We start from the raw sequence: 14,056 nt of genomic DNA on the forward strand, positions 1-14,056 counted from the left end.
TTGGCTGGGCAATATTTTCCTGTTTCTTATTATGTTTTGTGATTTTTTTGGTTGCTGTCATCAAAAAACTGAGCATTTGAATATTATAATGTGTTCTCTCTGAGGATCAAATCATCTCCCTTCTCTGAGTTTGCTATTCTTTTTTTTTTTTTTTTAAGATTTTATTTATTCACTTGTAGAGATCACAAGTAGGCAGAGAGGCAGGCAGAGAGAGGAGGAAGCAGGCTCCCTGCTGAGCAGAGAGCCCAATGCGGGGCTCCATGCAGGGCTTGATGCAGGGCTCAATCCCAGGACCCTGAGATCATGAGCTGAGCTGAAGTGAAGGCAGAGGCTTAACCTACTAAGCCACCCACGGGCCCCTTAGGGTTTGCTATTCTTGATTGTTAGAGCCTCAGCTTATGTTCAGCTAGTGTTTTTACTGAAATTTCTTTCGACACTAGGATCTTCAAACAAAGGAACAAACAAACAAACAAAACACCTTTCCCAATCTTTGTGGTTTGGCTTGTGTGACGGTATTTCTTTTAACACTTAACTAGGCCATTTGAAATTCTTCCTCAGCCTTCACTTTCTGGTTGCACTGAGCATATTTATCCGTCAATGGTGGAATCTCAGGGCTTTCTTGGCTCTTTCCTGAAATGCATCTTGTCTCAGGCCTATGTGCGTGGCCTTCTAAAGGCCCCAGTGTTCATGAGTACTTTTCAGTTTGAATTACCTAATTTCCCAGTAAATTTCTCTCCCCACCTTTTACTCCCAGGCTTTAGGTGTCTATTTTAGTACCAACTGTAATCTTTGGCCCCAGGGCAGTGGTAGGTTGCTTATTCATCTTAGAGTGTTTCTAAGCAATGCTTGCTGCTTTTCTAGTGTGGGTCCCAGGTTAAAACAAAACAGAGATAGGGCTTGCAAGAAGAGTCCTTCAGCTCACTCCCAGGAAGATTAGAACAGAGGAACATATGGATTTCCAGGAACCAGGGCTCCATCCTGGGAAGGTGGGCTGCTGTCTTCCAGATTGCTGCCAAGTCAGGGAGGGAGTAGGGCAGGGATAAGTGAAAGTATCATGAACTTTTCTTGCCTTTTTTTTTTTTTAATATTTTATTCATTTGACAGAGAGAAATCACAACTAGGCAGAGAGGCAGGAGGAAGCAGGCTCCCTGCCAAGCAGAGAGCCCGATGGAGGGCTCGAACCCAGGACCCTGGGATCACAACCTGAGCGGAAGGCAGAGGCCCTAACCAACTGAGCCACCCAGGCGCCCCTTTCTTACCGTTTTTAAGTTGTCTTTTTTTTTTTTTTTTTGGATTAAGCATTTGCTCAGTTACTATAAACTTTTAATCATTTTCCAGAGTTCTCACAAAGTTGGTCTGACAGTTGCTGGTTATTTTTTAAAGTTTCTGTGAAGGTATGGGACTCTGAGCTGCCTATTCTGCCATTTTGATGATGTTCTTCTCCCCACAATTTTGATTCATTGTATCTTCAATGTTTACATACACATATACTTTTCAGATATATTCATATATATATATATGAAAAAATGTGTAATTTTATTTTGAAGTAATTGCAGATTCAATTCTCAAGAGATTGCAAAAAAGTATATAGGGAAGCCACATGCATCCTTTCCCCTGTCTTCCCCAAAGTGAACATTTTATGAAACTACAGTGTAATATCAAAACCATGAAATTGACATTGGTAAGAACCACCCTTTCCCCTCATCCCTAACACCTTGGCAACCCTAGTCTATTCTCCATCTCTGTAATTATGTGATTTCATTAATGTTACATACATAGAATCAGACAATAAGCATCCTTTTGGGATTAGTTTTTTTATTTTTTAAGTCAGTATAATTTCCAGGAGGTTTATCCAAGTTGTTGTATGTGTCAGTAGTTTTTGTTTGTTTGTTTGTTTGTTAGATTGCTGAGTAGTACTCCGTGGTATACATGGATCACAGTTTGTTTGGCCATTTACCCTTTAAGGGGATTTGGAGAGTTTCTAGTTTGGGGCTCTTATAAAGAACATTCTTGTACAATGTCCTGTATGGAAAGAAGTCTTCATTTCTCTGGGATAAATGTCCAAGAATTGTTGAGTTGTAGGATGAGTACCTTTTCACTTTTCAAAGAACTGCCAAACCATTTTCCAAAATGGCCATACCATTCCTACCACAAATGCATGTGTGATCCTTGTCTAGCAAAGTTATGTCTCATTAAAGGTTATAGAGATTTACTCCCTAAGAGTTTTATAGTTTTAACTCAGATTTAGGTCCCTGATAAACTCTGAGTTAATTTTTATGTGTTGGGTGGGACAGTAATTTTAGGGAACACAAAAATATTTTAAATCTTTGAAATTAGAAGAAAAAATAAGTATACTCTGCTTGGATTGCATTAGTCTTTACACTAATGTATAAAGACTACATTTAAACAAATGTAAATGTAGTTTTTAAAAATATAATTATATATATATTTATATATTTATGGAAGAAGGGGTCTCTGAGGTTCTTTCTGACACCAAATATGTGAAATCTTTCCTCACCAATTCTCCAATGCCAACCAAGTATTCAACAATTCAGTTTTGACACTAACTCTGGGGATAAGCTCAGACCCCACAGGTTAAGGGCTCAGTCCCACAAGACTGCCCCTACTTCAGATACCAGTTGCCAGTCCCGTGGGCCACTTGTACTGCTGACTTGCTTTGTGGGTTCCTATAATGCCTGCTCAGTTTTGATAATTCATTAGATTGGACTAATAAAACTAAGGAAAACACTTTACTTATATTTACCAGTTTATTATAAAGGAAATAACTCAGGAACAGCCAAATGGAAGAGATGCATGGGGTAGTGCATGAAGTGGGGATGCAGAGCTTCCCTGCCCTCCCTGGCACCAACCTTCCAATACTTCCATATGTTTACTAGCCCTTATCTAATCATGTATTTAGTCTTTGTGTTTAGTCTTACCAATGACCAGCTCCTATCCTGAAACTCCTGAGGAGCCACACTCTCTTACCTCATTAGTACAAGCTTAGGTGTGGTGGAAAGGGGCTCATCATGAATAACAAAAAACAATCCTATCCTCTGGAAATTTTAAAGGTTTTAGGAGCTCTGTGCCAGAAACCAGAGATGAAGTCAAATTTTATTTTTTAATTGTACCCTAGAATGCAAAAGTGTGTAGGGCAATGAAAGTCATAACGTGGTCCTCTCAGTTGAATACCCTTTCTAAACAGTCCATTTGTGAAATTATGGCATCTTGGAATCGGGTGATGGTAGTGGCCAGCCAGTGACACGGACAGGCTTGGGAGACGTTTTAGAGGTGGAGTCAGCTGGATTGGCTGATGGATTGGATATGAGAGATGAATGAAAGAGAGGGACCAGGGATGATTTTCAGATTTTTGGTTTGAATAGCTGGCTGAATGACGGTGCCATCCATGGAGAACAGTGGGAAAGGAACAGGGCTGGGGGTAAAATCAAGGCACTACTTGACATAAAGCTTGAGATGACTAGAAGTCATGAAACAGAGATATTAAGTAGAGAGTTGGATTTGTGAATCTGGATTTTGGTTGGGAGGTCTGGGCTAAACAGACATTTTAATGTCAAAGAGTTGGATAAATTCACCTGACTGTAAAACAGAGAAGACAAGAGGGTGAGGACTGAGCCCTGGAGGACTATAACATTAAAGATTGAGCCAAAGAGGAGAAATCAGCAGATAATTTTGACAAAGAGGCTCAGTAAAGGAATAGGAAAATCAGGATAGGGAAATGTTGAAGGAAGTTCAGGAGGAAAAGTATTTCAAGAGAAAGGAGTCTTGTCAACTGTTTACAGTTCACCTGAGAGGTCATTTTAGGTAATGAGAATTGACAATTAGTTTTGGAAACATGGAGATCATTAATAATCTTGATAGGCGATCCTGGTGAGAGAAGTCAAGGCTGGATAAGAGGAGGCTGAGAAGGGAATGTGATGTGAGGAAGAGAGAACAATCATTATAGAGAGATCTTGAAAAACCTGAGAATTTATGCAGTGGAGAGAGAGAAATGGAGTGGTGCTGGAGGAGATTTTGGAATCAAGGTAGGTTTGTTTTAGATGGGAGGAATTTCAGTATGTTTATATGCTGATAGGAGTAATCTAATAGGGGAAAAGTAATGATGCTGGAGGGTGAGGTGATTGTAGGAGTAAAGTTCTTAGGAATGTGGGAGGGAAAGGAATCCAGGTCACTGGTAGAGGAACTGGCTTTCATAGGCACAGGGACACTTCATTCATAGTAACCCAAATGTTACTATGACTGTAGGAATAGTTTTGATGGTAAGATAAGGGAGTTCATATCTGTTATCTTTTCACGTTTTCTCTGACGAATGAAGCAAAACTGAGAGCAAAAAGTGTGGGTTGGGGAGGAGGTATAGGAGGCTTTCAGTAGAGAGGAAAAAGTGTGAAATAATTCTTTCATCACATCTACTTAAATGTCAATTTATTGGAGAAAGCCTTCCAGGAATTAAGTACATCTCCTTCCAACCCCTCTTCTCTCACGGGACCCTTTGCCTTCATCTGGTACTCACCACCATTTGTAACTGTATCTTTATTGGTTCACTTGTCTGTTCCTCCGTTAGAGAACTACGGGAGGGCAGGCACTTTTTGACTTCCCGATGTACACATAAAGAAACAGGACTGGTATATAATCACTAAATAATGACTTGTTGAACAAAAAGTTAATGAATGAACCTCTTCAGAATTTTGTCTTGGGTCATCCCTATAAAGTGTTTGGGCAAGTCACTTTTCCTCTCTGAGCTTTCACTTCTGACTATACACATACCACGGGAATTGTAATCTCTTCTCTGCCCACCTCGCAGCGCTGTCATAAGGAGGATCTGAGCTAATAAATCCGGAAACGCTCCATCAAGTGATCCTCAAATGTAACGGATTGTTATTTTTAGTCCACGCGCAGCCTCGCAGGTAGCAGGTGCTGAAAAGGACTCACTGATTGGGGGAGGGGGCCATTATAGTTTCTGTGACCATAGGCATCGAAGCTTTGCAGAAGGGTTCGGCAGGCCGCGGAGAGGCGGGGCTTAGGCCCGCAGCCCACTTGCTCCGGCCTTTCCCTGGAGGCGCTAGCCCAGCGAGGATGGGGGGCGGGGAGTAACTGTCAAACCTCCCCGCTTGGCGCCATTATTTAAATGGTACGTGCCGGTCTCGCTGCTGTACGTGCCCGGGGCGGGGCTCCGAGCGCCGGGAGAGGGGCGGAGGCCGGGGGCGGGTCGGGGAGGTGGAGGAGCGAGAGGGGACGGACTAGGGCGGGGCCAGGCTGGCTAGAGGGGCGGGACTAGCGGCGGCCCCCGGCGAGGTTCAGTGCGCTTGCGCTGACAGACGCAAGATGGCGGACAGTGCGGAACTAAAGGTAAAGCGCAGCTCGAATTCACTTCTAATATTCGGCCGCGGAGACGGCGCCGCTGGTGCTGGGGGGGATGGGTCCGGCCCTGGGGGGCCGCTCGGGCTTGACTCCACCCGGGCCTGGAGTTGTAGGGAGGAGCGGCGCGCCTGGCCCTAACTGAGGGGGCCCGGCAACAGCGGGCCGCGGGCCCCGGGTGCCTCGGGGGCGCTGACGGGTCGTCCCCGGCGTGTTATTGTTGTGGGCGCCTCTGGCGGGGGTGGCGGGGGAAGAGATCGGTAGTCTGGAGGTAGGGGCCTAGGCTGCCCTCTGGGCTCGGCTTCTTCACCTTCCACCAGCCTTCCCCGCCCCCCCCCATGGGGAACGGGGGCTGGGGCAGGGTGTTCGTGTAGGGGGGATTGGGAAAGCTCCCCGCCGCCGCTTCCTCTTCCTCCTTTGCAGTCCGGGGCTGCTGTCAGGAGCTCTCCTCGGACCCCCGGGAACTTGGCTCCGGCCGCCCCGCCCCTCCGTGGCTCCCTGCCGCCCCCGCCCCAGACTCCGCTCTCCCCCGGTGCCCGCCTGTCAGGAGGCGCCCGGGGTGCCCCGCTTGTGGGCAGCGCAATCCTGGGGTTGTGGGGCGGGGATGTGGGGAGAAGCTCCGGTAAAGTTTAGTGAGCCCCTGGCCGACGTTGGGGCTCGGCTGAGGGGTAGCGGGGGAGTCTGCCTGGGCGGGACGTTACTTTCTCTCTGATCCTGGGCAACCGGAGTGGGGGGAGAACCCCCCTCGAAGGGTGTGTATTTGGAAGCAGTGGTGGGTGGTGGGAAGCAGCTACCTCTCCCTTCTTTTCCTTCTCTTCCTTTGCCTGGTGTGGAGGGTGAGAGGAGCCTTTGGGGGTCTCTGCACACACCATGATGGCGATGCTATAGCTGATGGAGGTGAATGGTTCGTGTTTATATCCCCCCGTTGCCTTTTGTTTGTAGGGACATCTTGCTGGCCATGTTGATTTGAACGAAATTCTCCCCTCATCCTACTTCAACCCCCAATAAATAGAACGTTCCTCCGTTCCTCTCAACTGTACCAATTACTCACGCCTCGCGAAATTGGATGAAAGGGTGCCCCCTTTTCCCCGCTTTTTCTCCCACCCCAATCTTCTTTACCTGATGATGGCTTCTTTACCGAAGCAGATATACACCACTACACAAGCTGTTGGGGGAGGGGGGTGGAACCCTTATGATTGGATTGTGACAAATGGGGCTCCGCTTGAATAATTTTGGTTTAGTAGCAGGCAGTTTTAACTAACGCGTATTATTTCGAGGCTCTGAACGCGATATTCCCCTCTGTGGCTTCCTGTGTGTGAACCAAGCAGCTGGGTATATCTTGACCCAGAGAACTGACATCTCTGTCAGAACGGCGATTGGGATATACAGTTGTAAATCTTTGGGGAGAGTTCTCTGTCTCTATTTAATAAAAATTATTTTTAAAACATTTCTCCGTTATACTGAAACGACAGCTTCTAGAACAGGCACACACTGGGTTTGTTTCTGGAGTTTTTCTGTGGAAAGCTTCGCTGAAAGATCGGTTTCCTCAATAATTTTGCAATATTAACATTCCAAAATTTGTATATTAAGGCGCTGGCTTTGAATGTCGTTCTTTTAAAATTTACTTCTAATTACAAATTAATTGAACAGAGTGCAGATTTGGAATGGTTGGTTTCGTTTTTTTCCAGTTTCAAACTGTTGACTGAAATGAAAAAGCCTTAGCAATTTAAATATTTTGAGGTCATTAACTCTTGAAATATAAAGTATGCAACTTTAAGGTAGATGTTTTCAATAGTTTCACTCTTAAGATGTAGTCACAATGTTGCTGTGATCTCCTCCTTCTACTATTTATTTTGTTTGGAATCCTTTTGAATGATAGCTAATCAGTTCTGTTATACATGGGCCTCAGAGTAAAGCTGAAAAGCTTGTGCTGGGTATATTGTCACTCTTGATGCTGTCTGAAGAAACTGGTATGGAAAGCACATGCTGGGAGATTTCCTCCTTTGTTCTTTCTCATTTTAAGAAAGTGCCTTTGGGGATAGATCAGATCCCTGGTGTGAGTCTTGTTAGGTAAAGTTTCTCTTTACAAAAATGAGCCTGTATCAGATAAGTGCTAAACACTTGGGGGAAACATTATTTTTCTAAAAATGATCTCCCTTTTTGCTTTCTCAAAAATCTACTTGAGTTTTTTTTAGTGGAAAAACTACTCTTGTGTTTCTGTAGTACAATTTTTTCAAATTATAATAACTGTTTTGACCTACAGGTTGGCATTGTATGTGCCCAATACTTTTAGAAGCTGTGATAAATTGCTTAGCTGTTGATAGCTGTGTTAAAAATTTTAGTGCTTGATTGTGGTTAGATTTGCTGTTTTGTTTTTTTTTTTTTGGGAAGGGGGTAGATGATCTTAGGAATGCCTACCATAGTTATTTGAGAATGTGTGTATATAAATTTCTGTGCAGTAAGCTTTGGAAGACACTTCTTTTGGAAATCATATTTTCTGATGGTTTTTTGTTTTGGAAGTAAATAGCATTTATTCTTAATAAGATAGAAGAAGTCAATAAAATTTAAGAAAAACCCAGAGATTTCAGCTTTAAGTGAAAATACAGTAGTACAATGGATTGCCAGCTGTAAGGCTTTGAGAAAATAGTGACATTTTTGTTATCCTGATTCACAGCTCACATATCATCTTGCTGTAGATTGTATTCATAATTATTTTCCTCATGGCCCATTTTAGTGAGTCCTTTCAAATCTATAATCTACAAAGATTGGATGGGGAAAATGGATAGATCTCTATCTCCTGTAGGAATAGTGCAAGCTGCAACACTTGAAGATACTGCCAATAAAAATTAGATTGTGAGTCATACATATCAAAAAGAATTCTCTGTGCACATTTGTTTATGAAAGGTTTAATTTTTCATTAGGGGAATACCCATAAATGACATCTGTAAGAATGTAAAGAGTGAGCATTTTATTATCTTTAGGAACTTAAAAAGCAGGAGGATGTGATGGCCGGATGATCTTGGAAGTTAATAATCTGACAGCTTCATGTAGTTCCTCTTAAAGAACCTTTTTTTTTTTGGAAGATTATTTATTTTAGAGAGAGTGAGAGAGAGCAAGCACACGAGAGCGAGAGCGTGCATGCTTCAGGGAGAGTTGAGGGAGAGGGAGAGGAAGAAAATCTCAAGCAGACTTCCTGCTAAGCCAGGAGTGGGGTGGAGTGGCTCAAGGGCCTGATCTCAAAACCCTAAGAGGAGCTGAGCAGAAATTAGGGAGTTGGATGCTTAACCACCTGAGCCACCTAGGCACCCCCAAAGGACTTTTTTTTTATTACAAGTTTTTTGCATTAACTCTCAAATCAAGTTATATGGCCATTTTAACTCACAGGTGGAACAGTGGGGAGGAAGAAGTTCATCATTTTAGTGGAATAACATAATGGAATTCAATGGGAAGAGAAGCCATACTTTTGACACTGTGCTTTTAAAAGTATCTATAAGCATGTCAGGAAATTGTTGTCATATTCTTCCTCTTTATTTTCAAGAAATAGCCATTTAATTTTGATCTTTGTGGTGTGATTTTAGAAGGAAATAGACCGGACAGTTTATTCATGAATTTGATTTGATTCTCCCTAATTTGGTTTGGTGTCAAGTGCCACATTTTGTTAGCTTTTGTTTTAAGTCACCATTTTTTATGAACAGTATTTAAAAACAATTTATAAAACACTTTAGTTTTTAAGTATTTCATACAGTTGTTTTTAAATACTGCTTTTTCATCTACAGTTTTCTTCTGGGTCGTTGTATTGTCTTTCTCTTCAGAGTCTCTTGTAACCGCTGTGAGTTGCAATAGTGCTTAGTGGAGAGCCCATAGCTGATTAATCTCAGGTTTCTCTTGGTGAACTATATCAACATGCTGACCAGGGTTCTTGCTGAGGCTTTTTGAGTTCAGTGTAATTTGTACCCTTTCTTGGTGGTAAGTAGGGATAAGAAAATAAAATGGCTCATGGTTGTAGTGAGAACTGGGAAGAAGTATCTTGAGTTTCTGCAAAACTGGGTGTTTGTGATAATATGATGAAGCCTTTAAAAACAAAACCCCTGGGTCATTACTTTATAGAATTGATTGTAGTGCTCTCTGAAGTATTGTGCTCTGACATTAAGCACCTTTTTCTTTTTTTCATGTTTGAATGAATAGTATTTTTTATAGTATGTTGTACTTCATGATGTTGCCGTTTATAATGTACCCATTATCTCATCTGATCTTTCCAACAGTTCTTTGAGGTAGGAAGGCAGGTCTTACCTCTTTTATTGGTGAAGCGAGCCCAGAAAGAGTAAGTGACTAGCCCAGGGTCTTACGACTAGCCCAGGGTCATACAAGTAAAAGTGGCAGGGACTTGAACTTACCTAAGTCTTGTGATTTCAAACCCTGTACTATATAGGCTGCTGTAAAGGTCCCATGTATGTCCTGGAGCCCCATAGGGTGCCTCGCTCACAAAGAATTCTAGTTATGTTGTTGCTAATACTTTCCCTCTTGCTCTTTGCCAAGGTATTTTTGGATATTCTTTGGGCTTTTTGCAAGGGAGATTTTGGAGTTTGTTAGTTCGAATCATAGATGTTAATTCTTGCAAATATCATTTTGCCAAAATTTCAGGGAATACTGAAAAATAAGCAGAAAAATAAACACCTGTAATCTCAGCACTTAGAAATATCATGGTTAACATCAGGGGATCTATCCATTTAGACTTTCTCTCTGTGAACATATGTGTATGTATATTCATCACAAAAAGAGATTGCACTTTTCTTTATGTGTAATCTGCTGTTTTCATGGCTATCTTTCCAGGTAAGTAAATATAGGTCTGTGTGATTTGAAAGGTAACATTATATTTTTATTCAGCTAGTCCCTTATCATTGGACACTTAGATAGTTCCACTTTTTTGCTCTTTTAAACAATGTCTTGACAAACAGCCTGATATAAAGATTTGCAAATGTTTTATTCTAACAAAAATATATTGATGTGACAGAACTTTTTCTGTGCTTTAGGGAGCAGTGTTAATGCTATTTTGATTAGATGAAGTTTTGTGAGTGAAATAAGTAGTTCTTGCTTTGTTCATTGTCTGTACCTTTGTTTCTGTTTCTATAAACCTATCTGTTTCTATAAATCTATCAGATAAGATTATTAAATGATGGCAGAGTATATTCTATAAAAATAGAAGTAAACATTTGGTAAAGTATAAAATAGAGTATGAAACAGCATTTATAATTTATTTCAAGTATGTTTGACACAGAAATCAAATATTGGAAGTTAATATGCTTTGTTAGATGACCACGGTTTTTGTTTTTTTTTAAATCTTTAAAAAATTTATTTATTTATTTATAAAATTTATTTGACAGACAGTGGTCACAAGTAGAGAGAGAGGAAGGAAAGCAGGCTCCCTGCTGAGCAGAGAGCCCCATGCAGGGCTCGATCCCAGGACCCTGAGATCATGACCTGAGCCGAAAGCAGAGGCTTTAACCCACTGAGCCACCCAGGTGCCTGCCCATCTGTTTTTAACTGACATTTTAAGAAAAGCAGTGCTGACCATTAATATAGGTAAAGTAGAAAAGAGAATTTGCCTTATTCATATTTTTTTCTCAAAATTAAGTGTTGGGGTGCTTGGGTGGCTCAATGGGTTGAGCTGTTGAGCCTCTGCCTTTGGCTCAGCTGGGGTTGTGACCTCAGGGTCCTGGGATTAAGCCCTGCATTGGGCTCTCTGCTCAGCGGGGAGTCTGCTCCCCCCCACCCCCCCTTGCCTACTTGTGATCTCTCTCTCTCTCTCTCCCTCTGTCAAGTAAATAAATAAAATCTTTAAAACAAAACTACAAATAAAACCTAAGTGTTGCCAAAGTATTAGTTTGGTAGGTAACATTGTTTTGAGGAGGTTGTTACAGGAAAGAGGTTATAGAGGCAATGAAAATATTTTTCTATTTTAGGAAGAACCTTATTGGGTTAAATCAGCTAATAAATGCATATATGAACCATTATGGGTTAAGTCAATAAATGGATATGTCAGTTGAGTTAATATATATATTTTAGAATTTTTAATTTATTTATTTGATAGAGAAATCATCAGGCAGGGTGGTGAGGGGAAGCAGGCTCCCTGCTGAGCAGAGAGCCTGATGTGGGTCTTGATTCTAACACCCTGAGACCATGACCTGAGCTGAAGGCAGAGGCTTAACCCACTGAGCCACCCAGGCACCCAGTTGAGTTAATATTTGTGCAACATCTGGAAAGTACTACACTGTAGAAAAAATAGTTGATGAGATTAAGGGCATATAAGTGCTCAAACTCTAAATTTAATGTCAGATTTAGTCCTCATGTAAACTTGAATTTATGTAACACGTTTTAGTACTAGGATTTTTAAAAAGAGGTGATAAATTTTAAGTATGTAATTGTATTTTATTATCAATTTTGTAATTGCAGTGCACTTTTTGCTTCTCTTACCACAAAATATTTGTAATTATACTTCCCCCTTCCATGTTAAAAACTGTGGCACCCCATTACTTTTTGATTCCTTCTACTTTTGGTTTAAGTGGTATCACATGAAATGGTAGCCCCCCCCCCCCAACTCCTCCTCCCTTCAGAATTAACTGGTAAAACTTCCTTCTTTGTAATGAATTTCTTACATGAATTTCAGTAAAATGAAGAAACTACCTTTTTTCCTTTTCTGTTTCACATTAGATCAAACAAAATAAATATAAACCCTTTGAACATTAACTAGTAACTTTGAAATATCAGTAACTCTCCAGAGATTGTTGCAAATGTTCCTATTTTTTAAAACTTCATCTTCTTCTTACCTTTCCTGCTATTCTTGCTTTCAGTTTCCCCCTTTGGTTGCCAGGCTAATTTTCCCAAAACATTTCTTTTCATCCTGTCACTCCAATGGCTTTCCATCGATAACAGGATAAAGTCTTAGCTCTCAGGTATTCAGGATTTTCTGTAGTCTGATCCCAGTCCATTTTTTGTGTGTTTTGTCTTCACTCTGTAGCAAAAGTACTTAACTTAAAGCTAGAACTGTTAGTTTGCTTCTTTTTGTTGACTGGTGTTCTGCTTTGTATACCACTTCATTTTCCCCCATTCCTACCCTGTGGATATAGTAGGTGCTTAAGGTACATTTGTGAAATGAACAAATTATGTTCAAAATTTGTTTCTGTTAGTTAAGGGGGCTGATGCACATGTTGTATGATAGTCTAAATTGCAAATGTTCACATCTTCATTTTTTTTTTCTAATGGCAGCTTTGTAGATAAACTCAAATAATGTTAAATCTAGAATTGTTTATGGGACACCTTGGTGGCTCAGTCGGTTAGGCATTTATCTTCAGCTGAGGTTCCTGGTCCTGGGGTCCTGGGATCAAGTCCCAGATCTGGCTCCCGGCTTCCTGGGGAATCCTGCTTCTCCATCTGCCTGCTGCTCTCCCTGCCTGTGTACTCTTGCCTTCTTCTCTCTCTCTCTCTCTGACAAATAGTCTTTTTAAAAAAGAAACTTAAAAATCTAGAATAATTTATGAAAGATTTTTAGGTTTGTCTTTTATTTTCTTTAAGTTATATAAATTTAAATGACTACATTTCTGATTGTAGTGATGTGGCAGTAAGTAGAGTATAGTTTTTTTTTTGTTTTGTTTTGTTTTTTTTAAAGATTTTATTTATTTATCAGAGAGAGAGAGGGAGAGAGTGAGCACAGGCAGACAGAGAGGCAGGCAGAGGCAGAGGGAGAAGCAGGCTCCCTGCGGAGCAAGGAGCCCGATGTGGGACTCGATCCCAGGACGCTGGGATCATGACCTGAGCCGAAGGCAGCTGCTTAACCAACTGAGCCACCCAGGCGCCCCAAGTAGAGTATAGTTTTAAAGACCTTCATCTTCAACCCTCCCTTCCCTGAGAGGCAGTCACTTTGGTCTCTATTGTTTTTTGGGGGGTGGGGAGCGTAAAAGCTTTATTGAGATATAATTCACATACCATATAGTTAGTTCATCTATTTAAGGTACACAATTAGCTCGTTTTTAATACATTTACAAAGTTGTGCAGCCATCTACGTAATTAATTTTAGAATATTTTCCTGACTCCCCAAAGAAATCCTGTACCTTTCAGCTATCACTCCCACTGCCCACAATTCATTTCACTCTGAGGCAGCTGCTAATCTGCTTTTGTTCTCGTAGATTTGACTGTTTTGGACGTTTCATACATGTGAAATGTCTTCTCTCTCTGACCTATTCATTTTTCTTTGAGTGGGCATTTATCTCTGCCTGTATAATATTTTTAATTTATTGTATGTGTATATCTAGATTCAGATATGACTGGGCATACAGAATGAACTCAGTATTACTAAATGATGTACATGCACATAAATATATTTTATAAAAACAAATGGGATCATACTATACCTAATATCTTTTGACTTGTGTTTTTCACTTAATAATATATATTGAAGATCTTTCCATGTTATATCCCCAAATGAGATCATTTCATTCTTTTTTAACAGTGTACATATTTTGTACGTATATTTACAGAGGTTTACCTCTTGAGTTTATCAATGTATATGTCGAAAAGTTCTTGTTTTGATAGTTTTGTTACACTGTTGCTTTTTAAAAAACAGTTGCCACATTTAATGTAACAGCTATGGTATTAGCATTGAAGTGTCCCTGAAAAATAGAAATAAAAA

At 40.9% G+C, this 14,056-nt stretch overlaps 1 protein-coding gene across 1 annotated transcript in view; it reads left to right on the forward strand.

Annotated features, from left to right (window-relative positions):
• Positions 1-5,288: 5,288 nt before the first annotated feature.
• Positions 5,289-14,056, forward strand: part of PIAS1 (protein inhibitor of activated STAT 1) — a 124,262-nt gene continuing 115,494 nt past the window's right edge. The window contains exon 1 of the mRNA XM_059372352.1: positions 5,289-5,364. Coding sequence (XP_059228335.1) covers positions 5,341-5,364 — 24 coding nt within the window. The 5' untranslated portion in view covers positions 5,289-5,340. The remainder of the gene's footprint in view (positions 5,365-14,056) is intronic.

This window comes from Mustela nigripes, chromosome 13, assembly GCF_022355385.1.
Source record: "Mustela nigripes isolate SB6536 chromosome 13, MUSNIG.SB6536, whole genome shotgun sequence".
Classification (NCBI taxonomy): Eukaryota; Metazoa; Chordata; class Mammalia; order Carnivora; family Mustelidae; genus Mustela; species Mustela nigripes.